Source organism: Neomonachus schauinslandi, chromosome 1 (assembly GCF_002201575.2).
Source record: "Neomonachus schauinslandi chromosome 1, ASM220157v2, whole genome shotgun sequence".
In the NCBI taxonomy this organism is placed as follows: Eukaryota; Metazoa; Chordata; class Mammalia; order Carnivora; family Phocidae; genus Neomonachus; species Neomonachus schauinslandi.
In genome coordinates this window covers 97,546,584-97,562,561 of record NC_058403.1, presented here as the reverse complement: position 1 = coordinate 97,562,561, position 15,978 = coordinate 97,546,584, and the positions used below count along the sequence as shown (strand labels likewise).

The 15,978-nt window shown below is 31.2% G+C and overlaps 1 protein-coding gene across 1 annotated transcript in view; it reads right to left on the bottom strand.

Annotated features, from left to right (window-relative positions):
• Positions 1-15,978, bottom strand: part of SI (sucrase-isomaltase) — a 98,123-nt gene that overhangs the window by 46,952 nt on the left and 35,193 nt on the right. Inside the window, exons 18-26 of the mRNA XM_021702632.1 lie at positions 15,613-15,697; positions 13,856-13,912; positions 12,596-12,720; positions 10,914-11,002; positions 7,808-7,857; positions 6,932-7,102; positions 4,760-4,915; positions 2,945-3,151; positions 552-706 (exon numbers count right to left, since the gene is read on the bottom strand). Of these exons, the coding sequence (XP_021558307.1) occupies positions 552-706; positions 2,945-3,151; positions 4,760-4,915; positions 6,932-7,102; positions 7,808-7,857; positions 10,914-11,002; positions 12,596-12,720; positions 13,856-13,912; positions 15,613-15,697 (1,095 nt within the window). The remainder of the gene's footprint in view (positions 1-551; positions 707-2,944; positions 3,152-4,759; positions 4,916-6,931; positions 7,103-7,807; positions 7,858-10,913; positions 11,003-12,595; positions 12,721-13,855; positions 13,913-15,612; positions 15,698-15,978) is intronic.

Genomic DNA, 15,978 nt, shown 5'->3' with positions numbered 1-15,978 from the left:
ATAAAAGTATATTTTATATACTATAGCTTGTCTACAAAGCTCAACTTTTTACTAAAATAGAAATAATTTTTTACATAAGTTTATTTGTTGTAACATAAAAATATAGAGAGATGTATGTGTATCATAATTTCCTTCCATCATTACCTGGCAGAGATAGTATTAACTCTATCAGATTTCAGAACTAATAAATTTCAATTTCAATTAATTTCTAATTAAATACTTACATATTTCCAACTACTTTTTTTGCTAACACTCACACTTTTCAAGAGGAGTCTTTGTTTTGGTTCTCAACTTGATTAGAAGAATGAGTGTGATAATAATGAAATCAATCACATCCAAAATGTAGATGAAATTTTACTAATCCTTAATGATAGTCCCGTGAGTGTGATAATTATTTAGTTTAAAAATGTTAAAACAGGCCAAGTTATTTAATAAAATTGAAACATTTTTGATGTGATAACTGATACTCTAGCACAGTGAAAATAATCTTACTTTCCCCCTCCTGACCTAAAATCAAAATATTCCTCAGAGCAAATAATGCAATCACTTACATAACTCTTCCTGTATTTCTCCTTCGAATCTGGATGCCAAAAGGATTTTCTTTGATTTCAACATCATAAAGTCTGTTTTCATAAGTACTTGTTGGCATGGCTGGAATGTTTAAAGGTACTGGAACTTCATATCTCTTAGTTTGGAGGTCATAAATCTATTGCAGAGAAACAACGAAAAAATTACGTTTCTCTCTTATTGCTGAAATATCATGTAAATAATCATTAAATAATTTAAGTATAATTGCTCAAACAAGAACATTAGAATTCTTGTTTATATAATTCTTAATTCTTATTCATGGCTCACATAACTAAACAGAAGTCTACATACACACCTTATGAGATCAAATTATGAATTGCATTTTATCATTTTTTATTTTATAATTCATTTTTATAACAATGAGAAATCTTCAAAAAAATTTTAGAGCTAGATATTCTCTTATATAGATACACAAAATTATTTACCAATTCATGGTCAGACTCAGAAGTTGTTTCAATATTTTTGGTCACATGTATGATCCTACAATAAATGTTAATGGTTATGTATGTTTATTCATTTCTTTATTTCTTCAATAAATTTCTTAGAAGTGATAGTGTTAGGTCAGAGAATGTGTAAGGCCTTGATATCTATTTTCCAGAAATAGTTTACTAATTAATGTTCTTACCAAAATGTATACCCTAATATTACTTTATGTTAAACTAAAAGCATTTATTTTTTTAATTGTCATGTATTTCCTTGCTGATAAGGATGAACCTTTTTCTACATGATATTCAACATATAGGTTCCCATTTTTTAAATTTTTTTTTGTTCCTTTTATTTTCAACTAATATAAGTATTTTAATATTTTATCTCTAATTTTTATTTCTTCTGTTAAATGTCTGCTTATGAGGTCTTACTATTTTTCTTGATTGTGTAAATTGAAATCATTTGCTTTTTGTCATGTATGTGGCAAATACTTATCCATTTTTTGTTTGCCTTCTAATTGGTTATAGTGTTTGTTGATGTTGAAATATGGTTAATTTTCATGTAAGAAACACTTGGTTGGGTGTCTGACTCTTGGTTTCGGCTCAGGTCAGTGGTGATATCAGGGTAGTGAGATCAGCCCTGCATCTGGCTCCCCACTCAGCAGGGAGTCTGCTTAAGACTTTCTTTCCCTCTGCCCCCTCCCCACCTCACCCAATAGGCTCGCTCTCAGATAAATAAATACATCTTTAAAAAAAATCTATCAACATTTTTAAGTCTTTTCTTATAAACAGTCAATTTACTCCTATGATTTTTTTATGTTTTTGTTGTTTATTTGATTGTTTTTCTCATTCGATTTTGCCAATGGGACTTGCCTCCATTTCAATTTCTAAATGGTGAATGATAGCATACAGCAAAACATTTTTTGGATATTATTTTACATCCAGTCATTTTGCTAATCTTATTATTTTTAGAAGTTTTCTTAACGGATTCCCTTGGAGCTCTTAAGTAAAAAATGAGAACAAACTGTTGCCAGAGGGGAGGGGTGGAGGCATGGGCAAAGTGGGTGAAGGGGCGTGGGAGATCAGGTTTACAGTTATGGAATGAATACATTAGGGGGATGAAAGGTACAGCTTAGGAAATGTAGTCAATGGTATTGTAATAACATTATATGGTGACAGATGGTAGCTACACTTGTGGTGAGCACAGCATGAAGTATAGATGTCAAATCACTATCTTGTGCATCTCAAACCAATGTAACATCTTGTGTCAACTATACTTCAATTAAAAAAAATAACTGCTAAGAGTACTGTTGCAAGAATTTTCTTTTTTTTTTTTTTTATGTCTACTGCACTGGTCAGAAAATTCAGGTCACTATTTAAAAACAATGTAAATAGTATCCTGTTTTGTTTATTTTTTTCTGTTTTTTTTAAGATTATTTATTTATTTATTTGAGAGAGAGAGAGAGAGCACAAGCAGGAGGCAGAGGAAGAGGGAGAGAGAGAAGCAGACTCCCTGCTGAGCAGGGAGCCTGACCTGGGGCTCAATCTCAGCACCCTGGGATCATGACTTGAGCCGAAGGCTGACATTTAAACGACTGAGCCAGCAGGCATCCCTGTTTTGTTTATTTTAATGGGATTATAACATAGTCCGATTCTAAGTAATTTATGTATTTAGCAAGAATTTGAATTTTTTTTAAATCACCACTACATGTTTAATTATTCACAAGTTGCAAAAATAAGAAGCTTTATTTATTGTGCACCTAGATATGAGCTGTGTAGGAAAAAAAAAAACTTTATTTTTATAAAATCAAAATGTCTCCAATATAATTAATAATCCTTAATATCACATTAAAATTGAAGTATTTAAACTATTCAGAATCTTTTGTCTTGAGAGATGAGTCATGCATTGGGATAGTTTATATTAAACATACCTTAAACTGCAGCACATCATTTTTGTGATATTTCACCTCCACACGAAGAGTTGAGATGGGTTCAGAAGGTAGCTTTATTTGAGCTCTTGTAGGATTCAGTTGGAGGTCAGTCGTTATACCCATTGATGAATAATGAGTTGAACTGACCAAATAAGGGTTGTATTGTCTAGGAAAGTAACAGTCAGGTGCTCGGGAGCTAAGAGGAGGCTAAAAACAGAATACATGTTCACTGCTAGAAATTGTAAACATTATAATATGGACTCTTCAAAAAAGGTAGACATGTTTAATCACATGTATAATTTATGAATTTTATTATTTAATACTAAAATAAAATTATAATCACAGCACAAAATATCTATTGTGCAACCTAAAACACCATAACTAAAATGTTATATATAATATTTATATTTTGACTCTAAAGAGACCAGTAGAGGAAAAGAATCAAATGTCATAGCTTTTCAACAGAAAATAGAATGATCCTATGGTCTTTGCAAAAATTAAGTATTACTCATAAATTTTGATTCCATGCTTATTCTTATTCTTCATACTGACTATTGCCTTTAGTGTGTAAAATGGCTCTACAACAACCCTCGGAAGGTCCTGTACTTAAAGTTCTTTTCTTTTACTTATAATGAAACTGTATCATTCCTTATCTCATGACTGATCCTTATACTGGTCAATTACATCCTGACCAGTATTTAAATAAGGACTATGCAGGGGGAGGGGGTGGCAAGGTGATGGGTATTGAGGAGGGCATGTGCTGTGATGAGCACTGGGTGTTATACTTAACTAATGAATCATTGAACACTACATCAAAAACTAATGATGTACTATACAGTGGCTAACTGAATATCATAAAAACAAATAAACAAACAAATAAATAAGGACTATGGCCAAAGATCAAAACTAATTGGTTTATATAAGAGTGGAAGCTAGGACCTAAGAAAAAGAATGATAAATGGTGGCATTGAGGGTAGTTGCCTTATGATAATCCATTCTCCCATCTTTCTTATTTATTAAATTATTATATTGCTGGGAGAAGCAATGTGCCCATCTTCTAGTCCCAGTCTCTTTTGAGGAAGTTATATATGACCTCCAAAACTTCCTTAAAATAAAAGAGTATACACTGATTAAAATAGGATGCCCGTCCCCTTCCCACCTTTGGGCCTGGAATGAATACATAATGGCAGAAGACATAATACAATCTTGAGGATAAAAAAGAAATGGTAAATATAAGACATTGATGATGTTGAGAGGCCAGCATATCAGGCATGGGACTCTTTTTTTGTAAAAGAAAAATAAATTGTGTCTTGTTTAACCAAACCATCATTCTGTTGAATGGATGACCAAAATAACTGGCTAGAAATTACCCCTCAGTGGAACTGATACTGCCCATCAATTTCAGAAGTTTTAATAACTTGAGACAATGCTTTTGAAAGACTGACTCCTACTGAAATAATATCTTAGTAAATTAAGCTATTCAGCCATAGTCAACATCTAATAAGAGTTCAACCAATAGAGGACTATTTTGTTAAGTAAAATGGGCATACTTTATTAAGTAAAGTGAGGCACACGATCCAAAGTGCCTGGAAAGCAACTTACACATCCATTTAGTCTAGCATTTACTAAAATGTCTTTGGAGAATTAATTAAGATAAAAACAAATTGTCTATCAAAGTCCTAATTTCAAATCCCAAATGTTTCTCTAGATGAATTTAGTTCATATGCTGTAGAATTAAAATTATAATACATAATGCTTACATTGAGATATTTATGTAAAAGCCATACTATGAATTATAATTAAAATTCTTAGTACCGTTTCCCATAAACAACCACGTGCTTCACACTTTTCTTTACTTGCAGGGTCTGCATCTGGATAACAAGTAAACCTTTCATTTACTGAGAAATTTTGATTCCATTGAACAGTAAAGTTTCTTCCAAGGTTAAAGTTGAGATTGTAAATGAGGAGACTCTGAAGACAAAGAAACATTAAAGAATATTTGTGAGCGCTGGCCTACTTAAAAATACTTAACATTTATAAAATGCAGCAACCACGGCAATTCTTCAAATCAAGTCATTGGTACTTTTAATAGGATACTTAACAGATAAGAAAGGAGAAAATATGTCATGCCACTGAAATAGCTAGAACCTCAAAATAAGAAAAGTATGAGAAATTGTAGAATACTGATGAAAAGCATTATTGCTAAATCCAGACATGAGTTCAGCTCTCAGTTCTGCCATTTAATGCTTATGCTTCTTTGGGACAATTGCCTATCCTTTATTATCTTCAATTTCCTCCCCCTGTAAAATGGGGATGTTGGTCCCTACTAAGGGGGGTTGCTATACAGGATGAATGATAAATGAAATTTAAAACACTTAACACAATGCCTAGGACAGATTAGGTATAAAATAAATATTAGTTCCCTCAAGGGTGGGAAAAGTTAATGACTTAGGTTGATATGGAGGCCCCAGTCAGAGGAGAGAAATACTTATTCCTTCAATTCTGTCTCTAATTTGAAAGTTAGGAGATAACATGACATGATGCAATAAAGAAAAAATAAGAAGATAGTTACATACATATATATATATTCTAATACATAATGATTTTTATTATTATATTGCAAAGTTATGTTTGTTGTCTTTATACCTTGAGAATAATATGGGCAAAATTTATCCCAGACTTCTATCTTCATAGCTTACTTTTTGATAACTTACTTTCATACTTCTACATACAGGACTGAAAATTCATATAAAGATCAGTCTACACACAGTAGAATTAAGAAGGCGTGTCTATTAGAGTCTGGGTAATTCTTACATAAGCATAAATACAGACATAGATATAAACTGAAATTACAAAAACCAAATAAAATGATTTTCATATTATACTCTCTTGATAATCTTTGATAGAATCATAAAGTTCTCAATAGGCCTGTATTATTTAATTTTTATTAATTATTATAGTCCTAGGAATATATAAAATTATAGTATATTTGCTAAATAAAAATAATTAACCAATACATATTTTTATGAAAATTGCTAAGTGAAAAACTGGGCCAGAGGGCTTAAGAATTAGAAAAAAAAATGCTCTAAGAGAATATTCTATATCTCAAGTAATTTATAATATATTCTGATATTACTAATAATTTAAGGTTATGAATAGTGGAAAAAAGTCAATAAAATTCATTTCAATGTTTTAAATTATTATGATCTATATTTTAAATACAGTAATTTATTATTCAAAGCAATATTATGATTTAAATATTACATTTTACAGATAAGGAAGCTGAGATAATAAGAAATTAATTTGATATGTTTAAATGCACAGATTGCAAGGCTGGAATTCAAGCCCTATCTTATGACTCCTTTTCCCTCCCTAGTTCACATCTTGAGATTTTATTTTCAACATGGGGCTCAAACTCACTGCTCTGAGACCAAGAGTCCTACATGCTCTCCTGACTGAGCCAGCAAGGTGCCTTTCTAGAACACATCTTAAAAGAGACAAAAATTACAACTGCCCAAGAAAGGAAGAGTATAAACAAAAATTCAAAGAAAAAAATATAAGATTTATCAAGGATAGTGAGCGTTCTTGAAAGGGGAAGCATAGAGAATGACTGAAGAAAGAGATTCAATCGATATCTTAAGATAGAGTATTAAATGAGAAGCTAAAGCATTTAGAACATTTACTATATGCAACAGGTGATTAAATTAAACTTCAGGGTTGGAAAATGGTATGAAAAAATATTAGGAAGGTGTATATAAGTGATATCCAAAATAAAATGAAATAAAGAGAAGTAACAAGGAGTCCTTTTAATGTTGGAACCTCGAATTGGAATGACCTAAAATGGAATATTGATAGCAAAAGGGAAAAAAAAGAAGTAATGTCATGAAGGAAAAAAAAAAAAATCACAAAACCAAGAGACAAAATGGTTACATAATGTTAAATGTGAGAATATATGACAGCTAAAATATTTAAAAATTTTTAATTTACCTGGTTGGAAGCAGTATAAGTAAAATTGTAGTGATCTTTCATTGGTTGATTATCTTCCACCACTGTAACTTGTGTAACAGATTCTATCAACCCAAGGATTTTTATAGTCTCAAATGCTAAAGTGGTTCCTTCCTGGTATGATGAATGTGTGCATATAATATCTAATTTGTTCTGAAAAGAAGTATATAATAGTATATATTAAGTAGAAAGTCTTTGGATACAAACCTGAAATAATACAGGTATGAAACAGAAAAAGAACCAGTCATCTATCCTTCCATTCTCACCAGCTCTCCACATCCAAGTAGCATATATAAATATACTCATTAATAACTCTTTACTTTTTGTATACATGCCATAAAATTTATTTTCAGAGATAACTTGAATTACCCATGATGCACTCACATATATATCTCTTCTCATTCTAGCCTTAATGTTGATGAAGAATAACAGCTTTGGCAACAAAGAATATATGAAGAAATCCAACATCTACTAAAACTATTGCTATTAATTATTAAAATTTAGCCTTGTGTGTAAATTTTTCATCCTTATCAAAATCCATAACAATTATTGCTGTGACTGATATATTAAAGCATTTTCAAATATGTTGCTTAAACAAGACATAACACTTTAAGATGTTTGAAGTTTTGTGCATCAATTTCATTATCACTAAGTTATCTATTACATTTAAATATAAAAAATTAAGGTAACAATGTATTAATAATTTAACAACTTAAATTTAAAAAATTAACAATTTATTTCATTTCTTTCTGTTGAAATCTGAAGGTAAACATCTTTCCAAAAGAAATCCATGGCAAATGCATAACCCAGACATTAGTAAAATACATGTTCAGCTATGTGTCCAAGGAGAATACTTACATTAGAAACTGAAAAAGTATATAAAATGTAGTTGCCATTTTGTATGGTATCTGAAATGGGAAAAAAAAAAAGAGTTACCAGATCAAAATATAATTTTTTATTAGTTAAATTCTCTATTTTTATGATTATACAACACTTAAGAAATTTAAATTAAAGGTACTGTTTATGGGCTCCTGAGCGTCTCAGTTGGTTGAGCGTCCCACTCTTGGCTTCAGTGTCCCACTCTTGGCTTCAGCTCAAGTCATGGTCTAAAGGTCCTGAGATTGGATCTTAGGGTCCTGAGATTGAGCCCCTGGTCAGGCTCTGTGCTCCGTCGGGAGTCCACTTCTCTCCTTCTTCCTCTCCTTCTGTCCCTCCCCCTGTTTGCATGTGCTCTCTCTCTCTCTCAAATAAATAAATAAATCTTTTAAAAAAAATTTTTTAAAGATACTGTTTATTAATGAAGCAAATTAAAAAGCTTATCTTTTCAAATTAAAGTCTTTAACACCTATATACAAAATAATCTTGGTAGTTTATTATCTCAGTAAGTAAAGGTAATGAATACATAATGTGCCTAGTTTAATTTTTCAAAGATGGCTAAAATATTTCTGGAAATTAAGAGAAAAAAAACTTATAGTAAAATGTACATAATTGTAAATTCATTAATGAATGATATTTTATCTCTTTCTAGCAAACCATGTAACTTAATTCAGTTTATCTTTGGAAGATATGGCACATCACAATTTTATTTTGCATCTTTATTCTTTTAAAAGATTTTTTATTTATTTATTTGCCAGAGAGAGACACAGCGAGAGAGGGAACACAAGTAGGGGGAGTGGGAGAGGGAGAAGCAGGCTTCCTGCCGAGCAGGGAGCCTGATGTGGGGCTCGATCCCAGGACTCTGGGATCACGACCTGAGCCAAAGGCGACGCTTAACGACTGAGCCACCCAGGTGCCCCTATCTTGCATCTTTAACTTTTTTTCATTGTTTGAGGAAATAAGGTGAATCTGGAGATATTTTAAAGACCAAAATAAACTTTGATGAGGAAAATGGAAAGAGACAATGATTTTCCACACTATCTATGTAAGAGAACTTTTTATTAACATGTTTCTTTAACAGAGAAACTGAAGATTATGGCTAAAATAATTGGAAAGAAAGTGAAAAAAGTGAAAGGAATCGGAAAATTTATATATATGTTCAACAATATTAATTTACGTAAAATTTTAATCCTAATTAATGAAATAAAAATCATAACCTGAATTGAAGGTAATTTTATTTGTTTATTTACAAGTTGATTATTTAGAAAATTCTGATTTTAACTTTTCAAAGCATATAGCTATAGAGATACCGTATTTGATAACTGATTAAATCATATCTCCTTCATATTTTTAACCATCTTCCTAGATGAAAGTAAATTATCAATATGTATTTTTATATAGAAAGAAATATATTTGGGTATATTTATATAATTTGAGAAATAAGAATAACCTCAAAATCAAGCCCCACATGTTATCAACGCACGTATGATCTCAACAGCATTCTTTAACTGATTATCACAAATAATTTAATTCAGCAGGAATCCAATCTTAAGAAACTTCTATGTGGTAAATATTTGGAATCTATTCTCATGGGAGAGCTCACCCTAGTGTACTTAGTCTCTGAAGTATTTGAGACAGAGCAAGAAGGCTGGTGTGCTGGAGGAGAATGAGAAAAGGAGAGCAGTAGTGGAAAAGTGTGTGTGTGTGCACACATATATGCCAAAATACAGATCATGGTGAGTGGTCTATGTCTTGATAAAGACTAAGGCTTCTCACTGAATAAAATGGAGAATCATTAGAGGGTTTTGAGGGGAAGTGTGATGATTTGAATCATCTTTTTTTTTTAATTTTATTTTATGATGTTATGTTAATCACCATACATTACATCATTAGTTTTTGATGTAGTGTTCTATGATTCATTGTTGAATCATCTTTTAAAAGGATTACTCCACCTGCTGGATTGTAAATAGAATATAAATGGGGTTCGACAAAAACTATAGACAGACCAGTTAGGGAGCTATTATAGGAATTAAAATGAAAGATAGTAATGATAGTGATGGAACTGATGAGAGAACCCACGTCAAGGTAGAACCAAGAGAAATTCCTAGGCTATGAGAAAAAATGGTCAAAAATGGTTTTTGGTTTCTTAGAGAGATGAAATCACCATCAATTGACAAGGGAAGACTGTAGGTGAAGCAGATATATTGTGGTAATCTATATTTTCATAAATAAGCCTTAAAAACATGAATTTTTTCATAGATTCTATATTTTCAAATTATAAGAGAGCACACCAATGCATAGATTCTTTCCTGAAATTAGATTAGAGATGTTTGGATGTTTCATACACATATAAAGACATGTGGGATATTCTTTAATACATCTGAGAAGGAGTGAGCTAAAATAGAAGCTAAACTATAATTTTTTTGTATACAAAAATACAAAACACATACCTAAGAGTCTTCTATTAAAAGAAATGGGATAAAAAAACCTTAACAAATTTATGAGGGTAGTTGTAATTGACTAAATCTAAACAGATAAATTTAGTATGGCATAATTATATATTAGCAAAAAATGGCTCATTTTTTATTCACTTGGGTACTGAATCCTCAAATTTGGGGCTTATGAAATAAAATTAAATACACTATTAATTAAATTGTGAAATATTTAAATGATAACACTCTTACCTCAAATAACTTAACATTAATTAAAATTTTGAATGTTAGTTTCTTTTACAGTAATAAAATTTTAGTTTTTAACCACTACTCTTAAGAGAGTTGAAAATATGATAAAATTTGTATATTTGTGAATTTATTAACTACTCTAATTTAAAAAAATCTAAAAAAGATATCTGTACTTGTCAAAAATTTTACAATGAACCAACAGAAAAAAATATTGTAATTCAATACTTATAATTTAAAGAACGATGTTAAATTTCATAAAGTAACCTAATATCCTAAGATAGATAAAAAAAAGGAATTAAAAAATAAAACTTGTGACATTTTTTAAATAGATGCAATGTTGTATCAATAAAGGCAAATTTTCCCATCATCAGAATGAACATTTAAAAGTATATCACATTAAAACTTACTTTTAGTTTCTCCATCATCCCAGAAAAAGTCTCCTTTTGCTGTGCTATCTTCATTTAATGCAACTATAAGTCCTAGAGGGTTCTTCCGGCTGTTAAGTAAGTTTGGGTGTATATGTGATTCAAAATAAATTTATAATAGTGGACTATCCTATAAATAAGTCAGTTTCAACTTAGCAGATCTGTAGGCATTCTGCATTCATGTGAGAACACTGATATTATTAAATTCATGTCTATATTTATTATTTTTTCCATGAGAGAAATAATTTATATCCTTATAAAATAAATGAAAGAAATAAATATAATAATATAATATGGAATTTCTTGGAGGCAAGATACCAACAAATTTGAAACATTATAATGATACTTCAATTCAAACAAGAAAAATTAAATATACTTTATGAATGCAGAATACATTTAACATGTATTTGCATATCTCAATTAACTCTACCTTGTAATTTATCAAGACTACATCTTATATACATAATAAAGAAGAGTACAATATAAACACATTTTGATGCTCAGTAGAATATTTATTGGCCTTACAAATGAGGCTAATTCTATCATGAGGAATGAGACATGATGAATACAATTTTTTTCTCTATTACTGTAGGTTTTTAAATCTAAAATAGTACCCCTGAGGCTATACACTACAAGTAACTGCTCTGTATAGAATATATTCCATCCTGCATGCTCACAAAATTGTATGCTTCTGTTGTTCAATACAGCTCTAGAGTATAACTGATTTTTTAGAGAACAGTCATGGAACAGTTACAGTCTGAAAATAATCAATTATAGAATGTCAAATAAATTAAGTTACTAGCACACATTCATGCACTCATATATTTGTTCCTTCAATAAATACTTAGCAAAAATGGAGAGCATATTATGGGGCAGACTTTATTATTATTGGTTTGGGGATTAAAACAGGGAAAAGTCCTTGCCTTAATGGAGTTTAGAGTCAAAGGGAGTGGACACATTATATACAAGATAAAGTAAATAATATAATTCCAGATATTCTTAATGTTATGAAGAAATCACAGAAGGCTAAGAAATAGAAAGTGACTATCCCTTGGGGTGTTACGGAATATGGGGAAATATGTGCATTCAATATAACCCCTTCTGTGCTCTTGTCCCCAGAATGAATGCTGCAAGATGGAGCACAAGAATTTTCAAGTTTCTTCTTTTTTTCTTAATATTTCTGGAATTTATTCTTACTGAACAACTTAGTTTCTATCTCATTCTTTCCCTAAACAGAATTATCCACCTCATTTATCATTTAAAGTAAACATTTTAGCAGAAAGAAAAACATTGTGAAATTTATGTATTGAAAATCTAAATATGTAACTGACACTTTCAACAATTATATAACTTACTTTAATTTTTCATATTTTTATTAAGAATAACCAATTAACTTTAATTACACATATTCTATAGAGAATGTCACCACATTTTTAGCATATGAAAAATTATGGTCTAATCACGTTCATTTTTTAAATCAAAAAATTTGTAATAATGTTACATAATTTGAATCTTTTTATAAATGATTATATTTAAGAATTCCCTCCATATGTAAAATATCTTCTGGTGAAAAAACTAAACACTAATTTTGGATTCTTAATAAAATATGAAATATTAAAACTTGAATTATATTTCAGATTTCAGTTAATGATTTTTCATTTTACCTTGCAGTTGTAGTTACAGCAGGTTGTTGAATGGGGATAATATAACCTCCTCTAAGATGTAATCCTATTTTGTCTCCTGGAAGATACATATTAACACGTTGTTTTTTCCATGGCCTTTTTGCACCCTAATATTCGGAAGTTAAAAAGATTTTTTATTACTAGTGAAGACTTTAATCCCATTTCACAAGAATTCAATTTTACACACAGAAATAATTTTTACTGTGAGCAATTCATGTCATCTAAATGCATATTAATATGCTGTTTTCTAACTTTGAAAAATCCTTTTTTTTCAGTTTACTGAATAAAGCAGGAGAAAAATAAGTTCACTTTTTCAAAAAAATTAAAAATCAATTTAGACAAACCAATTTCCCCTCTACAATAATTAATATTCTTTATTAGTCCTATGTTTATTCTTTGTTTTGGTTTAAAATTAAGCATTCTTTAAAAAGCTTTTAAAAATCTTTGTTTTGGGGCACCTAGGTCTCTCAGACGGTTAAGCGTCTGCCTTCGGCTCAGGTCATGATCTCAGGGTCCTGGGATCAAGCCCTGTGTCAGCCTCCCTGCTCAGCCGGGAGTCTGGTTCTCCCTCTCTCTCTTCCTCTCTCCCCACTCCTGCTCTCTCTCTCAAACTCTCTCTCAAATAAATAAATATTTTTTTTAATTAAAATAAAATAAAAATCATTTCTATAAAAATAAAGGGTCTGCTTAGCAAATATAAATGATATGCAAAATAATGCTTTTTAAAATAAATACTTCTCAAAAGGTCTTAGTCAATTAAAAAAAATAGGTTGTATATGAATGCTACAATGTTGCCTTTTCAAGGTTGAAATGAAAATCTTTCCCAAACTTTTGAATGTACCATATAAAAACAAACGCTTACCATTAGCTCAATACTCAATTCTTCTGTCAATAAGATAAATATATAAAGTAGGAAAAGCATCAAAATAAGTCACCACTCCTTCCTAAAATTACTCCTGACTTTTATTTCCACAATTTAAAAATGAATAATATAACTCTTTGTACTAAAGAATATAACTTTATATTAATCACATGCAACAAACATATACTTGCTCACATGCAACAAAACATGTATACCTGCACAAATTTTACACATTATTCAAATTTGGAATTATTCTTTTTTTTGTAATGATAACACAAATGCTGAAAACAGATACGCTATGTGTTGGGAATTAAGTTGCCACATACAGATGTTTAACAGTGTAATACTTGTGAGTCTATTATTATATTAAGGACACTTACAGTTTCATAATCATACCAAGTAGCATTAGGGATGTATGCACTCACAGTATCTGCTCCCTAAAATAAAGCAAGATAATTTATACACTTTTTGTTTACTTTAATACTTATCAGAAGAGTATCATATCAAATATTAAGTTGCGGGGCGCCTGGGTGGCTCAGTCGTTAAGCGTCTGCCTTCGGCCCAAGTGATGATCCCGGGGTCCTGGGGTCGAACCCCGCATCGGGCTTCCTGCTCGGCGGGAAGCCTGCTTCTCCCTCTCCCACTCCTCCTGCTTGTGTTCCCTCTCTTTCTGTGTCTCTCTCTGTCAAATAAATAAATAAAATCTTTAAAAAAAAATATTAAGTTGGGTTTTAATAGTCAAGAAAAAACTTCCTTTGTACTGTTCCACTCCAATATTTCCTATATATAATAATCAAAAGGCTATTTTACTAGGTTGTTTTGTTTTTTAAGATTTTATTTATTTATTTGACAGAGAGAGACACAGCGAAAGAGGGAACACAAGCAGGGGGAGTGGGAGAGGGAGAAGCGAAGCAGGCTTCCCGCTGAGCAGGAAGCCCGATGCGGGGCTGGATCCCAGGACTCTGGGATCATGACGTGAGCCCACGGCAGATGCTCAACAACTGAGCCACCCAGGCGCCCCTTTACTAGTTTTATATAATAATATAAACCACACCGAAAGCAAAGTTGAAATTAATTTAAGTAGCAACTAAAAAAATGCATTTGTATTGTTATAATCTACATGGTAATTGTGAATGTGTGTACACATTAATTTCTGTATATTTCCATGGGCATACAGACTTCTAAATAATAGGTAAAAACCAAAAATCTCACTCCACTATATTTTCAATATTTTCATATGATCGGGGCGCCTGGGTGGCTCAGTCGTTAAGCGTCTGCCTTCGGCTCAGGTCGTGATCCCAGGGTCCTGGGATCGAGTCCCGCATCGGGCTCCCTGCTCTGCGGGAAGCCTGCTTCTCCCTCTCCCGCTCCCCCTGCTTGTGTTCCTGCTCTCGCTATGTCTCTCTCTGTCAAATGAATAAATAAAAAAAAAATCTTAAAAAAAAAAAAATATTTTCATATGATCAACTGGCTTTCAAGTTCCCCTTATTTACAATTTAGCAAAATTTCAATGTCTCTTGACATATGTTAATATCTAGTTAAATGAGAGTTCATTGTTATTACTATGAGATTGATTTTGATTCCATAAATAAAGCTTTCTTTTTTAGAAGAATATTAATTTTATATCATTTTCTTCTCCCCAGTTACATATTATATATTTGAAAAGCATAAATCTACTTAACATTTTTATAATTTTTCAGAATTTCTTCTACATTTTAGAATTCCACATTTATCAGGTTGAAACAGTCAGGTTGAGTAACATATGTTTTTTTAATCTGCATTCTTTGTTTAATTCTCGATGGTTAAAATTTAACTATTGGTGTTCAGAGGACAGCTTTTCGATATTACAACAATGCCTACCATCCACTTCCACTCCAACAGAAAACACAATTGTCATTTCCACAAGCCATGCTAAATAAACTTGCTAACTAAATAAGAATAGATCACTTATCAATAAATGAACCTAGCCCCTCCTTTCATCAGCATGCCAGTTTAAGACCATCCTAAATAGGATTCCTGGAGTAGCTGCTGAACACAAGAGTGACATTTATAACCAAGTCTTTTTTATAGTTTTGTGCGAATTTGGTTATAAAGTATCCTTTAAAAGTAATAAATTTATTAAAATTGTAAAACCTACCTCTTTCAAGACAGGAGTAATAAGTAATGCGGGGCCCCATAAGAACTGAGTATCCTCACTCCAGCTATTCATATCCTCATAAAACCTAAGAATGACAATTTGCTTCATAATGACAATGTTTACAATATAAAGATAAAAAATAAGTTTATCCAAATTCCTTATTTGGTTTATCATTGCAGTTTTTTCCTGGGAATGATCATTAGCTTTAATTTTACTTGTTTGACAAGTCATTTTGAATCTATGGTTCTTATATCCTTATGGTTCATCTGACACTCAAGAAAGAAGAAAGGAAGGAAGGAAGGGAGAAAAGGAAGAAAGGAGGGAAGGGGGGAATTAGTTCATCTGGGCTCAAAAAAAATCTGTCAG